This window comes from Dermacentor variabilis, chromosome 1, assembly GCF_050947875.1.
Source record: "Dermacentor variabilis isolate Ectoservices chromosome 1, ASM5094787v1, whole genome shotgun sequence".
In the NCBI taxonomy this organism is placed as follows: domain Eukaryota; kingdom Metazoa; phylum Arthropoda; class Arachnida; order Ixodida; family Ixodidae; genus Dermacentor; species Dermacentor variabilis.
Genome location: NC_134568.1, coordinates 75708602 through 75730091, shown reverse-complemented (window position 1 = coordinate 75730091; position 21490 = coordinate 75708602). Strand labels below are relative to the sequence as shown.

At 47.6% G+C, this 21490-nt stretch overlaps 1 protein-coding gene and 1 long non-coding RNA gene across 2 annotated transcripts in view; one reads left to right on the top strand and one right to left on the bottom strand.

Moving 5' to 3' along the window:
- LOC142579720 (uncharacterized) overlaps positions 1-14434 on the top strand; it is a 48565-nt gene extending 34131 nt beyond the window's left edge. Inside the window, exon 3 of the long non-coding RNA XR_012827436.1 lies at positions 14167-14434. This is a non-coding gene — a long non-coding RNA (uncharacterized LOC142579720). The remainder of the gene's footprint in view (positions 1-14166) is intronic.
- crok (crooked) overlaps positions 959-21490 on the bottom strand; it is a 30111-nt gene continuing 9579 nt past the window's right edge. The window contains exons 2-3 of the mRNA XM_075690203.1: positions 10235-10393; positions 959-6193 (exon numbers count right to left, since the gene is read on the bottom strand). Coding sequence (XP_075546318.1) covers positions 5955-6193; positions 10235-10393 — 398 coding nt within the window. The 3' untranslated portion in view covers positions 959-5954. The remainder of the gene's footprint in view (positions 6194-10234; positions 10394-21490) is intronic.

Sequence of the window (21490 nt, the reverse complement as noted above, 5' to 3'; positions counted from 1 at the left end):
GAGAACAAGCGTCGCCTTAGACACAGCTAACAACAACAACAAAACAGAACAGAAAAACAAGAAAAAAGTGGTGATGTTTCTGGACCGGCAAGAACGCGGCGGCGAACCTCGCGCTTCAAGCAAAAACGTCATGAGCGCGTTTGGGCACGTTCCACTCTTCTTCGCGTCCTGGCGCGGTGACCTCAGCTTCGATCGAGGGCGCTTCGAACGCGAGGACATTCTTGATGAAGAAGGCCAAAGAGTCATGGCCCAGGCATTGGAGCCACTAATTAAACGTTTATTACCTCTCTCTTTCGAGCGCAAGCTGAGCCGCCTAAATTATGCCACAGTTCTGAGTGCGCCCTCTCTCTGTTCCCCTTTTCCTTACCCCCAGTGTAGGGCAACGAACCGGACGCTCGTCTGTTTGACCTCCCTGCCTTTCCTTTCCTTCCCTTCCCCACAATACGTTTCTTTATGCGGAAAAGCCCCTACAAAAAACTTGTGTGCAGGTGCCTTTTAAATGGTAGTACATACTATACATACTATACAAGCCTCTTTAAAAATCGATGAAGCATTTCCTACAGATGCGAAAGTTAATCTCAGTTAAAGCAATATTCAAAAGTAGCTTTAGACAGTAAGAAACTTACTGCCTCTTACATGCATCACCGCGCGACTCCTCTTTTAGCTTGTTTGTTTGTTTCCTCCCATTTCCTTAGTGTCAGTATGATCGTGTGACTGTGATGTGTGTGGTATGCTTGCATTGGAGTAATATCCCCCCTCCTCATCTTTTTTTTTTCTTTTGCAGGGATCGCGTTGGTTCGTTAAATGATTATAGGGATAGCCAGCTCTGAGGTATAGCCAAAATTACAGTAGGTTTGCCGTCAGTAAAGAACAAACACGTGCCGGATGACTGCTTCGTGCGTTTGTAGCGGAGCTACGTTTAGAACTGTAGGCGAAATAATAGGCACGGAAATCCACAGTGGTCTTGAAAGTGTTTATTTGTCGCCACGGCTTGAGCATCGTGCGGGGCCACACGAGTGGCAATGAATGACTTTTTTTCTTTCTTTCTTATGGAACAGAGAGAGACGTCTCCGGCTGATGCGTAGGAAGCTCCGGTGCAAAGTGCAGACCGACGAGGACCACCAAATTATAATTTTGCGTGCGTGGCCGGGAACTGAAATTGACAGCATATATACTCGAAACACGCGCATTAGAGAGTTTTAGCTTAGCGTTTTTTTTTACAGTTCGCTCCGCTCAGACCCGTGTGTCCTACCAATTTGCGCACAGCCGACCAGACAGAATGTTAGTGCACGTACGCTCATTGCCGGCAGCGGAAGGCAAAAGTCTACCTTCGCTACGCAGCCGAGCCGTTTGCGAGTGTTGTTGTTGTTGTAGCGCGACTGTGCGTTCACTCATGTTCTTCATCGTTTTTGTAGCCAGACTGACCGCACGTCGCCCGCGCCTCTGCGAGATGCGCTTACGAAAAATGCCAAATATCTCCGCAGTGCCTGCCTCTGCGGGTCAAACGGGAGCGGAGCGTACCGTAAGCCGACGGTCAGCTATAACTTTCCATCATTACATCGCTTCTTCTTGCGCACAAATTCAAAGAAGTGTGATGATGGAGGAGGGAGGAAGAAGAAGATTGCTTAAAGTGTTAAGACAAAAAGAAAAACAAGATAATGAAGCCATTGGAATAGTTTGCAGTACAAGACAAAGACAATGGGAGCTGCACATTATCGAGTTGCGGTCTGAATTTCGCGTAGGCAAGGCAACAAAGTAATGGTTACAGGTAGGGGAAACTATGTGATCGCGCAGCTATACAAGAACGTAAAGCACGTTGTTAAAGAAACAACGTATTCTAGCGTACTTGTGACGGGGCCACCACCCAGCCCCTGAAACACACAGAGGATCTTTCTAAGACGATACAGAACACACTTATTCAGTAGGTTTCAACAGTAGTGATAAAAAAACAAAGGGATAGTTGTGTGCAGGGCAAGCGCGGCCGGTAAGCAAAAATTACAAAAGAAAGCTGAAGGCGAATATTACACCAGATCGGTCTGGTACAATTCCTACTTGGTAGTCTCTAGCCGCTTGTTTTTCGGGGGAAAATAAAGAATTACTAGCGGAGCGATTCGCAAGGCCGAATTCATAAAGTTTAGCTCATAGTCAAAGAGCGGCATTACTGACGATGTCGTACAACGCCACATATTTCGTGGCATTTCATCGGATGCGAGTCCACATACTGCAGGAAAGGCGGAACAGTCGTGTTAAAGCTTCCGTTTGCGATGAATCTTTTTAAACAGGTCACTGACCAGCCTCGGCTGGTTGTTGATCGTAATATGTGACGCCACAGCAAGCCATCGCGAAAATGGGAAGGTGGCGTCGACACAAAGCCCCCCTCACTTTTACGTCATCTTCTATAGCGCACACATCTTCCAACCCGAATGCCTTTTTTTTCTCAATAAACGTGGTATATTCGCCATTTCAGAATGGCAGTCAAAGCGTCTATAATCCAGCCTGACTTTAATTTTTTTTCTTTAGTATAACCCTATAAATCTGAGCGCAACTGAAAGGCATTACTCCAACATGCGATAAATATAACCAGAGTTTTGCAAATCGGCCACCTTCCTGTCAGTTATGCGAGGCTCTGGCACTTTCTTGTATTGTACTTCAATATAAGAAAGTAAATAGAGAGGGAGACAGAGACAGCCGAGGAAGTGTCTCTTCCTTGGTTTTCTTTCTCAACATCAGCACCGGGCCAAAGCGGTTGCACCGCACGTGATCATGCAACAAACTCGCGTTGCTGCGCCCGCATTCGAGGTACAAAAATATGGAGGATGTAAGAGGGCAAAAATGATATAAAATTCCCGCAGTGTACGACCCTTCATTCACTCTACGCATTCACTTGGTGAATAGGAAACATGTTTGCATATGGAGGCCATGAATATTCATATATTTCGTTTGTACACGCACAAAAAAAAAGATCCGTCTAAAAATGCACTGGTTAATCGCACGAGCATTCACACGACCCTTTCGCGATACACGTATACGCACACTCCATTCTCAGTAAAACACGGTAACTAAAGAAGTACAGCATGAAAAGGAGTGATCTGGTTACCTCGGTGATTTGTGGCACTTGGATTACTCAGGGGTGTTACAGTATGGACGGAATGTTCACCCGCACAAGCTGGTGGTATAAGGTAATAGGCAACGAGTTAACAAAATGATCGCGCTTCAACATGAAAGTCGCGCGACTCTGGTCCCTGCCCGAGTTCCACGCTGCTCTGCGCGTTACTTTTCGGGCTCCGTTTGTGCAGCGCATCGCTTTATGCGAAGTATGCCCCTGCAGGCAGCTCATAACTTCCGCACGGAGTTCATCGGAATTGTGAACGCTGAGCGGAAAGATATGCGCAGTCTTGGGAGACGATAACGTGAGCTGAACGTTGTTCCTTCGATATCACGAACGTCATCTTCTATTTAACAATTGCGGTTGTCTTCTGAAAAAAAAAAAAAAAAGGGGGGGGATACGTATAATATATCCAAGACAGCGCTCAGACGCCAACGGCTTACAGAAAATATTTTCGCGGGTACAGGTATACAGTGCGCCAAAAAGAAAAAAAAAGTAATAAATAATAAAATAGGGTGTGACATTCAGAGTTTCTCAAAGACAAGCATTTTCTCCTTCTTTCCGGCAAGCCACAACCTGACCTTATTGCACGTTTAGCTCTTTTCCGAGAAGAGACAAGAAAACCGTGCCTTTAAGGAATGTGTTATGCAGTACATCGAGTAGTCGGAATGCATAAGATTTGGGTTCTAGGCATTCTAACTTAGAGTAAAAAATTGTCTCATTGTCGTTTCTTCATAAACTTTACTGGCGCTGAATTCGCTATGCCGTGCGTGTCCTCACCAGGTCGATAAGTCGCGTACAAAGAGAGAAAGACAGAGGGATAAAAAAAAATACTGATTTTTAGCGTATTTTACGTCTCAGCTCATTAGCAAGTTCACCCGTTCACCTTCAGGTTTTCTTGAATCGAATGACTTTGGCGAGGGTTGCTCGTTCACGTTTAGTAAATACGAAACAAAACCTAATTGCAGTTCAATGGTGCTGGTACCACACGACTTACAGCGACAGCAAGCCATAGATTCGATCATGGAAGGCAGTTTATACCGGTATGCCGCCACGCACGAGATTCTTGTGAGACACCTGTAGACTCGACAACCTCGCGCACTGAAAAAGAGCGAACGCTATATGCCTGAGGCTGACTGGTGTCAAAGAGAAACGATGACGGTTATCCGCTACGAACAATGTCACTGCAGTTGGTGTAAAGGCGATCACAATTACTTAAGGCACTGCAAGTTCCTGTGTATAGTGCAGGCAGATCAAGTGAGTTGTGAGACTGACGCAAAGGATCACCTCTGTGTGTCAATATAGGATAACGACGCCGTACGGTAACGCGCCGGAAATATGAATGCAAGTGCTTGTATAGTCGCGCCCAACAACGTGCGACGTGTGACGGCAGAAACCTGCGGTACTATATTTAATGCAGCGTTCTGCGCTCTTCTGAAGAAACACAGAACAAACGGTGACACGACAATTACTTCTCCTTCCCCTCTCCTTGTGCAAGTAAAGCAGATTGCAATACTAAGCTCACGACGAATTCGCGTGCCCCCCCCCCCCCCCCTGCTCTTACGCTTTCATAGCGTCAACACAGTTCGCCATATGAAGCCATGCTGGCTTCATGTGGTTGTTACTAAAAAATGGAGCCCTCGGTTCCCCTGATTCTTTTACTCTTATTTTCTTTTTCACAGTACCCTCGCAAACTGTTTTTTATCCAGACCAGATTCTTTTATTTCAGCTATATCCCCTCTAAGCCTCCTCATTTTAGTTGCTCCGTCGTGGAGCACATGTATGCAGAGCAACTGCAGCCCACAGCTTGTCCTCGAACTCATCGCATGGGGTAAATACATTTGTACGCCCGGTAAGACCAAACTACAACCTCTATAGTCTTTTTTTTTTATCCGTCATTCTTAACGTACTTTGGTCAACAGGTTTTACCTATTGACCTAAAGGACAAGCCACTGCCTTTGCCTATATGTTGTGGTCATTCCAGAACACGGCTGTACTGACCGGCCTCTGTGCTATCCTTCTCAAAAGTACCAACGTTTTTGGTACTGTGACCTCCCGAAAGAGCTAGCTGCAATGGAAAACGTTGCTGCAGGATGGACTCCCTTCCTGCTCCATATTTTTTTAACCTGATAATGCATTTTTGGTCAACATCCCTGCCTTCTCTTTTTATTTCCTCCTCCTCCTTTAATCTGCTAATGATCAGCGCACGGCGTTGTTGCATATCGACCACCTTGGCTTCCACAGGAGTCTGTGGTTTTGGCGTCCGACTCTTTAGCGTCGTAACCAAGTGCCCCGTGGTATGCGCGCTAACGTTCGCACGAACTAAGTACAAGATCGGCGGGGTACGCTGCTGTTGCCTGCGCACTCTTGCCAGGGATTCGCCCACAAGCAAGTTGGACGGACATTTCACAACCAGCCTGAACTAGACTCGCCTTCAGCAGGATCCTGCTGAGTGGTGAGGCTTGCGTCCGAAAGGTGACTCGAGTCACCTTCCAGGCCCAGGCTTTACCACTCTTCTGTTCCAATCGCAGCAAACACTATCGCCACAGTACAGAGTAAGCTCCGTGCGCAAGAAGCGAACAGCAAACAGCGATGTCTTCTTTTTGCTGACCAGCCAACAACTCGATGTCAGGACCTCGCATCCGGAGCAGGTGGAACGGCGACAAAAAAAAAAAAAAATGACCACCAGGTGGCATTGCTGTCAGCTTTAGCTCCACTAGTACCACTAGCGTCAGCATGGCAAAATGTCCCAGAAGGTGCACGCACGTGTGAGCCTTAGGCAGGCCACAAGGCGGGGTGTCCGAGTAGCCCACGCGCATAGTGGCATAGCGTACGCCGAGCGCAGTGGTCAATTGCGGAGGGCGCCCAACACCACCCCAGTGGCCGCAGCTGCTCCGAGCGCCAAGAGTAAAAGCGGTCCGCTCTGTTGCGAGGCTGTGTTGCAGCCGTCCTTGCTTTTGCAGGTGCAGGTCTCGACGAATACGTCGTAGGTGCCAGTCCGCATGAGGCAGTAGTTCTCGTCGTTGGTGCCTTCGCCTGGCTCGCCCAGGAAGGCGCAGGTCCGGATGAACCGCCAATTGCCGTTCACTGCGCACCAAGCAGACATGACCGTCAAGAAACAAGCTTCGCACGTGACCGGCAATAAGTATACTACGAATGACGAACCGTGGCGCTCAGGCGGGTTCCTAAAGCTAGCACAGCATCACTAAAACGTGAGTATACTGCGCTTTAGCTGCGACAGACTACAGCGACTACTATCATGCCAACCTGTGAACTTAGAATTCGTAATAATCCCGCTGACACGACACCGGGAAGGAATGGGGATATCACTCATTTTGCTTTAAAGCTTGCCCTGAGCACACGGCTTTTGTGGGATACATATATGCGCACTTTGAGGCACATTATTAACGATGATTTACGTTCAGACGCAGCACACAAGCATCAGCAAACCTGGAACAGCGGAGACTGACAAGCAATACATTGTCTTTAGAGTATACAGCGACTATGCTTTTGCCAATTTCGCCTGCTTTAGGAACTTGTCGGCGTAAACGTGCCCCCTCCCCCCTCCCCCAGATTCTTGAAGCAAGTACCTTAGTTGGGCGTCCTTTCACCACCAGAACACTTACACAACGGAAGGCTCGGAGACCGACGAGCGAAACGTTTTCGCGAACAGAATTTACTTGCCGTGAACGTTTACTAAAACGTGAAACAAGACATTCGTAAAACCGAAAAACGAGGGCAAATTCGTAAACATTACGTGCAGTTCAGGAGCGTTGGCAGGTATGTATACCAGACGCTTCTCGTGCACTGTCCCCGATTCCTGATCAGTTCAAAGCCATCGAATATCTACAGACAAGCTGAACAAGAGGGAACGTATAGCAAAACTGACAATTCGAGAAGTTTGGTTTGGTCCCTTGTGCAAAATTTGGTCATGCTATTTATAATGATATGCGCGAGTTAATAAACATTGTTCACGGGCACTTTCATGCAGTACATTTTATGTAGCGTACGTTTCGTTTTAATAATGGAGCTCAAGTTTCCTAAGATAAACGTCAGGATTGTTTAATCAGTGACGAAATATGACAAAATTAAAATATTACTAGTTTAATAACGCGCGAGCGCTACGACTCGGCTGTTTCGTACAGGTTCTGCGACGACGCTTCTGCCTCGCCGCGGCGTGCTCAATTACAGCGTTTCCGAGGTCGACTGATAATTTGGAATCCGGCACATGCTGCTCACTACCATCATCGTCACCATCACCACCATCATCACGGTACTCGTAAACATTCAACATTTGTTCATTGCCTGCTGGAGGCAATGAATAAGTTTGTTAGTGCTCTTGAGCGAAGGATTTCGGTGGCCGGTGGCTCTTTGAAGGCACATTTGGTGCCGAAACTTCCATTTTCTCCGTCATTATCTGCCCAGATACGAGTACACCGGGCTGATTTACTGTGCCTTTAATTATTAGTTTTTTTTTAAATGTTCCTACCCTGTACTTATTTATATTTTGTTCAGACAAGCATGCGTTCTTCAAACTGTGCAGGCTCGAGACCAAAGGCTCTGTTTCGCGCTATCCATCTGAGTCGTGGATACTGTCGACGTCAGGCAGTGACCACGCGTGTTTTTTTTTTCTTTTTCTCTCTTTCTTTCTTTTCTCTTTCTTTCTTTTTTTCTTTCTTTTTTTAAATCCCCGGACCAAGACAAATTTTGCAACTGCGAAGCTTTATTTCTCCGAAACCTATATGGGTTTCGTTTGGGCTTCGTACACCAATGTCGGGTGGGTGACACCTTTTCAATTTTTTAATTTAAAAAAATGCGCGCCATTGTACAAGGCTGAATCGCGAACATATTTAATTCGGAGCTGAGGCGGTGGCTGCGTGCGGAGTCGCCCGCATGCAGCCTTTTACAGCGTATACGTTACAAGAATTCTAAGGGTAAACTGCATACCCGGAATACTGATCAGCTATCCATATGCAATTTTTTCAAAGTTCGGCAGCGTGTTACACTCCTGTAACACGTGAAGGCTAAAGCCTGCTGCACACTGGGTAATGCATAAGGTTATATGATCGGAGGACTGAGACATCTTGCAAGACAAAATGAGCCGCAGTGTGAAGTAGACGTGTGGCAAGCTGTTGTCTGCGAGCTTCGGCCTCCTCTCTACGTTGCCATCTCGCATCGTCGTGTTGCTGCTTACGTAGTTCGGCTTCTTCGGCTCGTTTTCGCCGCTTAGCTGCGGCATCGCGAGCTCGCATAGCGGGGACTGGCGCCAAGCACGTTTCTCTACGATATTACGTCGCATGCTCTCAGCGGGGGAAAGCAGCCCTCGCGGTTGAACGCCTTACTCCACTCCCGCCGCTTCGCACGTGGCACCTCGTTTCACCCTGGGTGAGCTTTCTCGGCCGTAGCGTATACTTCCGAGGGGAGTATGCAATGCTTTATTGACGGTTCGCATGCTTGTATTGAGCTTGTTTTTTTATTGAAACGTATGCTGTTTCGGGTGTTGTATGGGTGATTTCAATGAATGTACGAGACATTGCATTTCTGCTTGCTTAAGGGGGTATATGAGCCATTGCTGCTGATGATAATTTTTGTACCACTCGACTAGACGCCGCCTTAATGGGGTATGCGCCGTTGCAGCGAGCCACTTAACGCTATCACCTTAATACTATGCGTCGCAACTTGCGCAGATCTGCAAATATGTGCAAAGCTTGAAATTGCGTGGAGTATAAACTTTCAGTTGGATGTCCAGCGCTTCCGACCTAATCTATCATGTTCCATTACGCTATCTGGCTACGAATCCATCAAATCTTCAACGTCCACAGCGAAGTGGTCATTTATATCGGCACGTAACCAACTCGCATACCTTCCGCATGCGGTGCAGCTCCATGGCGAATACCACGTCTCTCGAGCCTAGAGAGCGACACGCGCACTGCTGGAATTCCCGAAGTCTAGAGACGTCAGTGGCCAACTGTGGGCGTCGATGTGGACCTCCGGATGAAGCGACAGCCTCGCTGTCCTCCCTCCCTCATCTCGTTTCATGCCTTTAAGAGAAAGCTCAAGGGCTCCTATCTAAACGCATGGGAACGGTGAAATAGTTTCTCTCGGCGACCCCTGCACCGAATTTCATCAAGTTTGTTACAGTTAAAAAAGAAAAAAGTTCAACTCAAGCGACTGTAGAAAACAGATTTTTTTTATTTGGGACGGTAAATCTTTATATAAATTGTTCGAAACCACAACATTTAGAAGGAAGAAAAAGAATGAAACGGAACTATCAAGTTTACAAATCTCTAGCTCAGCAATGAAAAACGATATCACAATTCTGTAAACTACACGTAATAATGCGTCTAAAGCGGACACAATTCATGTACACACTTCTCCGAAATATACCGCTGATACGTGAATAAGACTTTTGCGTAAAGCCTTCTAAGCATTGTAACAAATACACGTAAGTTGTAAATTCATATACAAAATTTGTCCGCTTTGCATGCTTTAACGGATGCGGCTTACAGAACTGCGATGTCTGTTTTTGGTAAAAAGCGCGGATTCCTAAACTTCGCACTTCCTATTCTCTTCAAATCGACGGCCGCATTTCGATGGGGGCGAAATGCGAAAACACCCATGTACTTAGATTTAGGTGCACGTTAAAGAACCCCAGGTGGTCTAAATTTCCGGAGTCCTCCACTACGGTGTGCCTCATAATCAGAAAGTGGTTTTGGCACGTAAAACCCCATAATTTAAAAATTTTCTTTAAACCCACTGATTATTTGTCAATTTCTGAAAAAAAAGAAAGATCCAGGCCCTAAATGGAAATCGTGCTTCCTACAGTCACTAGAGTTTAATATTATTTTTTCGGATGCGACAAATTTCATTCAAATCGGTCCAGGGGTTGTCTCACAAACGCATTGCTGCGTTTTACAACTATTTGAATGGGGAAATCGGGAGTTAGCCCCGAGCTAGGAGCTTCCTCTTAATCCCCCTTTCCCCACTGCAGGGTAGGAAAACCGACTCGCGTCTGGTTGACCTCTCTGCCTTTCCTTTCTCGCCTCTCTCTCTTGTGCCGTGGCGCTAAGCCACTGTGCACACCATACCTCGCAGTTAAACAGTTTATAAAAAGGGCACTTGTAATACCTTTCTGTCGAATCTTGCGGCACATGGAGGCCTTGAGTTTTGGGTAGCTCTGCAACGACCGGGCAGCGCATTCGCCGATTGGAAGTGACTTGTTATCGAACGGGTCGGCGCACCGTGGATCGAAGTGAGAGTTGCACTCCCAGCACTTGATCGTCCCACCTGCGAACGTAAAAAAAAAAAAGTAAGTTCGTACTTGTCAATTCGGAAACAGAGAAAACAACGACACACTTACGACTCAGTTGTACGCCAGAAGTATGCGGGCTACAATGCTTGTTTTTTTTTTTTTTGTTCAGCACATTCTTCCGAAGGTACTTTCAATTGAGCGACCTATAGCTGGCATTTGAAAGCAATAACCATACTCCGTGTCTATTTTACTTTTTGGCAAAACATGAAAGAATGTATGTAGGCTTAATGACCACCTACTTCCGACTAATATATATTCATCTATATTGAACTAAGGTAAATATGTTTTTCTTTCTGACTTGCTCATCTTCTTTTGTTATTATCATTATTATTGTTATTTTATACCATATACAGACGTCTTAAACATCGTTTCTCGTAGACAACGCAATTCCGCGCTTTCGCATAAGGGTTAGACGGACAGGTGGACTTAAATTGCGCGATGAATCACAGTTGCTCATTTAGAAAATCAACAAGAAATGACCAACATGCTTTTCAATATGCAGATACCTATCACTGTCTTTAAGCGCGATCTGTTTACACTAACCCTTCGCCGTCTTTTTATTTTTATTTTTTTATATTCAAGGGGAGGGTCAGTGAACTGTAAGTTGCAGCCACAGATATTTTGACGCACAATCAGGCTAAAAAAGTTATGCAGCAGGAAATGGCCTAACGTGTACTGTAAACTACCTATCAACGCATCTTCATACAACCTCCTTGATAACGTGTACGCGCTCTACGCATACCTAGAAAATCTCCTGGTCATCTCTTGATATATAAGCGCTGGGAAACAGAGACGAGAATGCTCAGCTATGTAATGCGCGCTGTTGCGCCGACCTTGAAGGCTCGTTGCCCAAAACCCGTCGCAAAATGCAGTTCACGTGGTAACCTGCTACCGGTGGATTCCAGATCGAATGCACCCGCCGTGGTGGCTTATAGAGGCTATGGTGTTGCGCTGCTAAGCACGAGGTCGCGGGATCGAATACCGGAAACGGCGGCCGCATTTCTATGAGAACGAAATAAAAAAAAAAAAAAAACCGCCCGTGTCCCGTACATTGGGGCCACGTTAAAGATCCCCAGCTGGACAAAATTAATCCGGAGTCCCTGACTACGGGGCGCCTCATAATCAAATCGTGGTTTTGGCGCGTAAAACCCCGGAATTCATTCGTTCGTATTAACAATTACTGCGCGAAAAAGACGAATAAAAAGATGAAAGTAGATAAAATGAGACAAGCAAACGCGGGTGAAGGGCAGTGCCTATATGGAACGTTGCGCATGTAAAATTTAGGCATTTAGTAACGATATCTTTCTTTGGTTTTTCATTTTATTTACCCTTTGTAACTGGCTCGCTCGAAGCTGAGCCCGCGCTTTCACCGAGATCAGCTACTCGGTGGGACCGATATGGGGAATACGCGGAATCGGAGGCATATAGGGCGTGCGCAGAGATATTTATAAGGGGTGCCAAATTATCTTGCTGCGCCATGTGCACTTGTCTGTTTAAAATGGCCAAACCAGGTGAGGGGCCCTTTAACGCAAAAGCCTGTCTTCTTTTTACCAAAGCTGAATGATCGAAGCATGCCTGCACCAGTAAACAGCGCAACATGGCCTGCTCAACAAAGGCAACATCGAAGGCGATCATATGGGACATGAAAATAACGAATGTGCACTCGCTTTGACTCCCCCCCCCCCCTCTTCCCAAGAAGGCCTGGGGGGTTCTGAGGCCCTTGACACCCCCCTCCCTTGTGCGCACGCCTATGATATAGGAGGGAAGGAATCTTAAAATATACGGCACCAGGCGCAAACGCATCGCGTAACACAAACCTCCAGCCAATCAATCCCGAAATTGCATTGACTGAGCGAATGGGCTTAAGGCTACACCACGGTGCACAAGGGTTGTACATTAATTTTCAACCCCTAAGTCCTTTTATGTTGCGCATAAATCTCCAGTACACCAGATGTTTATTTCCTTTCCTTTCTTTTTTCTTTTACCCGCAATTAGAATTCGCCTGCCCTTGGTGGGATGGAATCCGTGAACTATACTATACCGTATAGTGTTCAGCAGAAGAACTTAATTATAGCCGCTGAGGTATACTGCCGCGGATCGCTCAAACTGTGGTAGAACGAACTTGAACTAAAAAAGGCCGAACTTTTACTTCAGCCTATCGGTTCTTTCGACAGCTCGCGATATCTCGTAGCGAGGGGGGAAGATAAAAAGGAGGCGCCCCGGCGCGCATGCACTCTGGCTGACGAACACGACGTATACATACAGGCGTGATGGGTCGGCGCTGATCGCGAAGTGGCTCGAATGCAGATCACATGCCATTACAACATCCGGATGCCGTTACTTAAACACACACACACACACACAATATATATATATATATATATATATATATATATATATATATATATATATATATATATATATATATATATATATATATAAGAACAATATACAGGAAAGAAACCCGAGTCGAGGCGGGTAGCGGAAGACAGATACGTATACACATTCACTCCAATATAAACGGGCGTGTCCGCGCGTGAAACGCCGACGGCTGTGAAAGCTGCGGTCGGCGCAACGGGGTCGACGTGCACGGCGGCGAATACCGAGAAGGGTGCGTGGCGCGGACGTTGATCCAGGCGCGCGTTAATACGCGCCCGGCTCCGTGGTGTGGTTTGTCGCGCGCATACGGCTGGCGCGGGATCAAGGACCTCGCGCGCGAGGGTGACGGGCGGCGCGCGCGCGCGCGCAAGTGTCGCGACAGGCAGCGCGACGCTGCGATATCGAAAGCTAACGACCGGCTGCTCTTCTGTGCTACAACCGGCAGTCGAGTAACACCCCCTTTGTCACGTCGCCTTGGCGTCGCTCAGGCACATTCGCGTTCTTTTTTATTTCTTAAACGAAGCTTTCTTTGGTGATCCCTCCAGACTTTCCTGAGCGTGGGTGCTGCTGCTCTCTTGCGGACAACTTTCTGCGGCAATGAAGGGAAAGTTGCGAGCACAGCTAAGAAGGGGGGGGGGGGGGGGGGAGAGCTTCAGCGCATGTGTTACGACGCCAAGTGGTCCGGCACCGTTTGACAGCGCTTTTTGGTTTCTGGGAGCAGGAGCAAGGCTTCCACGTGCAACGGTTTCGCGTTTGCCCAGGCCGCGGAAGGAAAAAAAAAGCCTCAATATAAGCAAACTTTAGCATATGGTATTGTGTTTTGTCTTATTTAGTAGTCGCAAAGAACGTGTTTAAGTTTTGTCTTCTTAAGCTTTAGCTCGGGCGCTGCCATCTAAATAAATGGGAAAGGAGAAATCGTGTTTCTCTGAAAGCACTTCGCCAAACTTTTGATGAGGTTCGTGGCATTTAAAAGAAAGAGTTAAGATAGAGTAACATATTGAAGCGGATTTTTAATTTAGGCCGTCCGTGTTTTTATAACAACTGTTGAAAATCGCAAATTTCTAGAAAGTGAAAATGTCAAGCTTACGACTCTATAACTCAGCAATGAAAAATGACAATTATGTAAATTGCATACTATAGTACATCTAAAGCAGACAAAATGGGTGTATTATAGCTGATCCTTAGATACCCCGATAATATGTAAGTAAAACATTGCAAAACGCTTGTAAACATTGTAACAAATTCAAGACATACAATAACACATCAAATTTGTTCGCAGTGGTTGATTTCACGGATTCGGTTAACAGAAAAGCGATATTTGTTCTTGTTGCAGAGTTACTGACTTGCAAACTTCGGGCTTCTATTTCAGAGCGCAGCTTTCAGGCGCCCGTTCCCGCGTTGGGCGTCGGCGGGCCTCGGCGGCGTAACCGAGCGAACGAGCACAGCGAAAGATGAAAGAGCGAACGTGCAGCGCAGCGGGGGATGAAATACGGCGAGAGCGAAGAGAACGCGAGCAGGGAAGCGCAGGAGGCCACCTTGAAGTAGGGCACTGGAGGGCCTGATTTTTCGGACCGGGCCCGCTTTATGAAGCTCGAGCCCAGCCCGGGCGCGTGATACCAAGCTGGGCCCGCCCCGGGCATTCATTACTAAAGAGAACAAAAGAAAAAGAAAATAAAAAGAAACATTTTCTTAGTTTTGTTCTTTTTTAGCTTAGAGCTCGCGAATGCACGCAAGCTGCTTCGAGAAGCCGGGCGCGCGGCAATTTTTCATGTATACATTCGCGGGCTTATTTCATGTTTGGAAAAACACTTTTATGTAGCATGTATTGAGCAACAGAAAGGTGTATCGGGAGGAGGAGTAGATTTTAATGGAGAGAAAGGAGGAGAGGTCGGCCTGGAGAGCGTGTCTCTAGCCTGCTACTCCTCACTGGGCAATGGGGAAGTGGGAAATACAGGGAAAGGTAGGTGGCGGATGATTATGATATGGTACAATGAGATACTATATACACGTTGTCCAATATGCGGATGCGCACTGGAGACGCAATACACTAAGAGTAATCTTGTCCATACAAAAAGTAATCTTGCCACAAAAAGTTTTTGCGCAAACACATTTCGCACTGACTACACGTCTCACAGCTTCTAGAGGCGATTGTCTAAACCAGTCTCACTTAAAAAGTTCAAAAGTGCTTTTATGGCACGTTGGGCACAGTCAACACTCCTCCACGCGGAGTTTTACAGCGAAGCTGTGTATTGCTCAGATCCGGGGTTTCGTGGCGTCTGCGAGCAGAAATTATCATCAGCCTGCAATGGCTCGAGCGCAGTCGTCTTCTTCGTTGGCGCCCCTCGCAACCGCGCGAACGCGCTCGTGCCATTGCTCGCGCCTTCTTCTAGCTCCGTTGTGCAAAAAAAGTATCATCATCACCAATGGCTCTTTTGAGTACGGCTGACGTCACGGCTATATAGGTGAGCGACGTAACTGATCCCAGTTTCGTTCCGCCGGTGCAGTGGTAGGCCGCGGGTCGTCAGGACTGCAGAAGGACAGCTCGCGCATGAAGAGCGACGGAGGGAGCAGCGACGCGAGTGTGATCGTCGACGACGTGCGGACGCCAATGCGATGGCCAACGGGCGTGCCCGCGAGACGGAACGTAAGCGACTAGCGAGAACCGACGGAGCATACCGTGAGTCAGAGAATAGCGCGAAGCGCCTTCGGCGTCAAAGGGTCAACGTGGACGAGTTCAAAGGTGCGAACGCGAGGTTCTAAAGAGACCTCCTTGATCGTCATTTCGGCTCTATACCTGCAACGTCTGTGACACAATGTGCTTCGATAACAGTCTCGCTACGATCGCTACCGCGAGGGACATCGAGAAGCGGCAACGTTAACGCGGTGCTTCCCCTGCGAGTGTGTGCTCCGTTGCCGCTCATCATTCCAGCGTAGAATTTCACTTCTGTCGTCCTAATGGGCAGGCCGCGTTCACGGGAGTATGATCCATTGCTTAAGGGGGTATGAGCCATTCAATGTCTTACGTGACGGACACATTTAATAACAGAGGTGACACGCGAATGTCTGTGCGTACCTACCGGGCTTTCAAAATTAAGCTTTATGGTTTTCTTAAATTTAGACACTGGGAGGCACGCGAAGACCACCTGTGCAAATATGCGGCTAGAGGGACACAAACTGAGATGATAATTATCGCTGTCAGCAGCCCAATTAACTAAAATTGAATAGTTAACTTTTTTAGTGACTGCAGTAAGTGTGTATGTTTATGTTCAAAAGTTAGAGGCAGTCGTGTTTCTACACAGTTTCACTTGGAAGAATTCTTCTAGCATGTCTGTGCACCGAGATATCCGACTCCAAATTTTAATTGTCGTTCGTATGATTACGCATACAAGAGAGTGAGGATCGGCGCAAAGCTCTTCCCTTATGTGACGCGGCTGTTGCGTGCGGCGTTTAGTCCGACAACGGGGCGGAGGCATTGGCAAAGATGATCCCCTTCCCCTCGTATCGTCTTCGTATCGGTAGCAGTGCGACTTGCCCCCCCCCCCCCAAAAAAAAGACAAAAAAAAAAAAGGAAGAGACAAGACTGCTTACGTGTGGGAATGCGAAAGCATTATAGTCACATGACTGCGACGTGACGTGTGCAATGACGCACGCACTATTGGTACACATTAGTCAACCAGACTTGTGGAGCCGCCGTGGCGTCGGGGAAGAGTGCTCGTCTCTTACCGTGGAGGCCCGAGTTCTATTCCCACCCAGACCGACACGTTCCAAATTATAGGAACCTCCTACGGAATATGACATCAATCCGAGCACTGCTGATGTGCTTTTATTCGTTGCGCCGTCGCCCATTTTTGGTGCCATCGCTCGGTCACGACACCGGCGACGCCGGATTTTCGCGTGATGGGACATATAATGCTGTAGCATTAAAGGAGGAACGCTAGTCGGGCCCGTTTTTATTCTGTTAAAGTATAGAGAAAAAAAAAATTACCGACGATTACGTTACTTCCTAATGCGAAATTTGAGCGCAGCAAATAAGCTGTTTCACCTTTTCGATAGATTGAGGCAAAGAAATCGAGCAACACATGTATGCGCTATCACAGAATTTTTTTTTATATTTCCCGTACTCCTGGATCATCTCGACGGCGGCGACGGTAAGCTTCTGCTTCGGCGGCACGCACCTCTGGATTCTGACGGCGACGGCGCTGGGCCTCTGCTCTGGCAGCTCGTTTAGCAGCAGCAGCAGCAGCAGCAGACGGAGGACTTCCATCGGTCGTCTCGCTCATGGCTCAGAAAGAACTGGCAGATAATTTCGCAGTGGCGAACGGCAGCGGCAATTTCGGCTCGGGCGGTGCACATATACAGATCCGCCGCCACCGATCTGGCTCTCTGATTGCCACCGCACAGGGCGAACGGCAGCGGCAATTTCGGCTCGGGCGGTGCACATATACAGATCCGCCGCCACCGATCTGGCTCTCTGATTGCCACCGCACAGGGGTTGCATTGGAGGAGGAGCGAAGAAAGGAATTAAGTTCGAGCCGGCGCTTTGACAACCGGAGACTCGCAGGAAGAGGGGGGAGGGGGGCGGCGTGTACACCCAGCGGCAAACGATGGGGGCAGAAGCGCGCGCAGCAAGCGGACAACACGATAAAGGGAGGAGGGAAGAGATAGCAGCGACTGACTGATGCCGCTGACGCCGATAGTGAGTCAACCCCAGCTGCGGAGTTGGTTTCAGGGACAACGCCGCCGATGCCGACACAAACAATATGATACCCTCGCTTCCGCAGCGCTAAGAACCAGGTCTAGCCGTGGGAAGGTGGTCACGTATTCGTCGACGTGCCGGGGCCTACGTGAAATAACCGGCGCGTCGGCAACTGAAGAGCACCCTATCCGCCACACAAGAACAGGGGGGGGACCCTTTCCTCCTCTTTCTGCATGGCGGCGACGGTGTTCTATGCAGTCACGTTACCTTGACTCTCTAGCGGCGTCAGCGGCATCCAGCGGTATCAGTCGGTCGCTGCTAGCGCTGGGGGGATGAAAGGGGGGCGGAGCTGGTTACGAGGCCGACGACAACGCCGACGACGACGCGAAACCCAGGAACGGACGCCAAAGAGCTGCGCTCTATTAATTGCAATACAAATTGATATAATATGTGCGTGCGGAGAGGATTGGGAAGGGGCGCAAATCCGATGTACACGGATGGGCGCAGGATCCCTCCCCCCTTGCGACGATTAACACGCTCCTGACTAAAAGACGGGCCTCTTCTTCTCTCGTGGAACGAAATGTGCGCCCTACTATCACGCTACGTGCATCACGGCGCAACGAAGGCTCATACAAGTTCTCGCGAATTAAGCCGTTTGCTACTCGTATATCCTGTGCAGCGTTGCCTGGACATTGCCACTTATTTGTTTTTCATAGCGAACCTGTTCATGACTTTGACTGACATGACTTTGGAGTCATTCATTTTAACTACAGGGTTCCGTGCATTTTTCGTGTCCTTCAACATATCTGTGCGAGCAAGAATCACCAGCAATGGCTCGTGCCACTGCTCGCGCGTCCGTCGTCGCCTACTTCCACAGCTGGCTCCGTCGCCGCTCATCATGCCAGCGTTCCCATACTGACCCTCCTCCTGCGCTGACCGCACTGGCCCACTGCCAGTCGGCGCGGTGATTTCGGTCTCAAATTCTTTGCCTCAATATATCGCGAAATGGAAACGCGAATGCATACAACGGGCGCATAACACGAATGAACGCGGATGTGTACAAATAAATGTGTGTGCGTACCTTTCGTCACGATAAGCACCGATCAAGACGATAAATGTGTCCGTAAATGTGTTCCGAGATTCTGTCTTGCAGCTCTTTGTCGTCTGCTACACAGCTTCGCTGGTCATCCACCTTCACAGAGTGGAATGGCTCAAGATTTTTTCATTAAATTATAGCAACCCCTGTAAGAAATAGAACCACATAATCTATATAAGGTGTTACGATGACTTCGTATGTCGCACATACACGAGGTCAGTCGCAAAAGATCGCGCAGTAAGTTAAAATGAAATTCATTTCACAAACTTTCACATACGTCAATGTGGTCATCTTCAAAATAATAGCCATTGGACCCAATATACTGATTCACATCCTCAAAATGTTGCCCAGAGCACCAGTGGGGTGACAAAAAAAAGTCGCAGGGGGCTAAATCCAACGAGTCGGGAGGGTTTTCCAGCACCGCTATGGAACTGCGTGCCAAAAATTCGTGCACTATCAATGCAAAGTGCGCAGAGACATCATCGTAGTGCAGTATCCAGCGCCCTTCGATAGGCGAATTTGTTCGCACGCGGCGCACACGATCTTTGAGACGCTTCAGGACTTCCACGTAGGACGCAAGCTGCAATGGCAGTTTGGCCTTCAGGTACAAATTCGTAGCGCACAATTCCGTGGCAGTCAAAAAAACATGATCAAGTCTTTGAGTATCGCTTTGCTCTTCCGCGCTTTTTAAGGCAAATAGCTTCCTTTGCCTATTTCGCCTGTTTTCGTAGTTGGCGGTTGTCGGGAAGACGCGAGGAGGTGCCGAGGTAAAGGGCGCGTGCTCTCGGGCAATCGAGTTGCGGGGAGGGACGGGAAGGAGGGGGAGGGGGGAGTAGCCTGTCGCCCCTTCGTTCGCTCGCTCTGGCTATTCGCTTACACTGAGAATCGTCTTCGATGGTTTTTGACCATTTTTTTTTTGGTTATGGCTCATCTTTACTTTTGCACTTCTTGCTCTGCCACTTCAGCTCGATGTTAGATCTGTAAATCCAAGATTCGTCGCTGGTGACGACGCTTTGCAAGAATTCATCCCCGTCGTGTGAAGTTTTGTGATCAAAGCGACATTCTTTTCGTCCCAACTTTTGCTCAGGAGTCAGCAGTTTGGGCAGTGGACGAATTTCCCAAACAAAGCGTTTCTAATATCATCGTAACGCTCATTCAGCGGTTGCTGAGTACAAGAGAACGCATACGATCTATGCTTTGATCTTCGCACAAGGTGGGGGGGGGGGGGGGGCGTCCTGACCTTGCGTCGTCTTTGAAGTCATCAACAGTTTTCCTTTAGGGCATCCTTTCCATAGGCCTCTTGCAACATTTGATGAATTCCTGAACCATTCTTGCCAAATTTCACAATAAATAAATAAATAAATAAATAAATAAATAAATAAATAAATAAATAAATAGTTTTTTATTTCACGAATAAAAAAAATACATAGATAAATTAACAGAAGGAGGTCAGGAGCAGAAGGCTGCATGGGGACCTCCTGTCAAGAAGTTAATATAGCAATAGATGTGGAGTACAAAAATACAGAATCTCAAAATATTAGAAGAAAAAAACGAGAAATCCTATATTGATCCTTTGTTCCGTCTGTTCATCGATCTCCATTTCGACGACAGCTAAGAATGGCTTGCACAAAAAGTGTACGCACAAAATTATGCCTTGCCATACAATAACGGTCCGGCTCGTACGAGGGACTTTTCGAGTGGAGAGAGCGGCGCCACTACATTTTCTCCGTGTTCCTTTGCTGACTCACTGCAGGAACTTTTGCGGCAGACCTCATACAGAAAGAAAGAAAAAAACAAGAGCAAATAAATCGCGTAAAACAGAAAACACTGATAAGAGTGGCCGTCGTGAATGATAGGGCAAGGGGATTCGCTCCGCCAGAAAAGGAAAAGCATAAACCGTCTTTCGGGTGAAGAGAGAGAGAATGCTGCACTTGCGAAACAATGAAACAGACAACTCTGAGCTGAAGCTGTGGTTTCTCGTCCGCGTAGAAACAGATGTACATCTCCCATTGTTTCTTATAGATGTATAGCCAACGATGTCAGGACGTACCTCGTTACACAATCCTTTGTCTCTCGCTCTAGTTACAAGACACCAATGCTGTCGTGCGCTTAGTGTACTAGTCGTAGACAGCTCTCTTGCTCAGGCGCGTCTAGCAGAAGACGAGCGAAAGGGGAAGTCGCACGTACAGGATATCCACCCAGTATATCCACCCAGTATAAGCGCGTGAAATACCCTGTATCCTCTCTCTCCTTCACATTTCGAACACAAAATGACGCTCTATCATCGTTATATTAGTGTTACTCTCTTTACGTAACATCAATTACTTCTTATTAGCATGCTGGCGAATATGAATAAATGAATGAAAGCGCCACTTCATCGGCCAGCAAAGCGTCATCCACATTCCCGCCCTGCACGTGAGAATGGGAATGACAGATTCAGAGAAAGAAGGAAAGAAAAAGCTTCTCCTTTGCTTTGGATATAGTGGTGCTGCAATAGAGGCGACGGACATCCCGTTTGTGGAGAAATGCAAGATTGTCACTATATGTCATCCATTCAATTACTCCACACTTTAAAGGGCCCACTCATTTTACTCTACTCGGTTTATTTCTGTATCGGTCAAAGAAAGACGTCAAAGATACCGACAAACTTCCAGCACTGGGCCAGCCGATCGTGATATCAGACGTATTATTAGCGCAGGCGGCTGGCCAATGGCTAACAGCACTTACCGACGAAGAACTTTGTGAATTTGGCCCCTGGGCCCCGTTCACTAAAAAGAGAAAAAAAAAAAAACTTGCGCTAGAATTGTCCGGAGAAGAGCAAATTTCAGGAGGGCGCACCAGGTACGTGCCCCCCCCCCCCCCCTCGAAGTTTCGGAGTGCCTGGTTTTATATCTGGTGTAT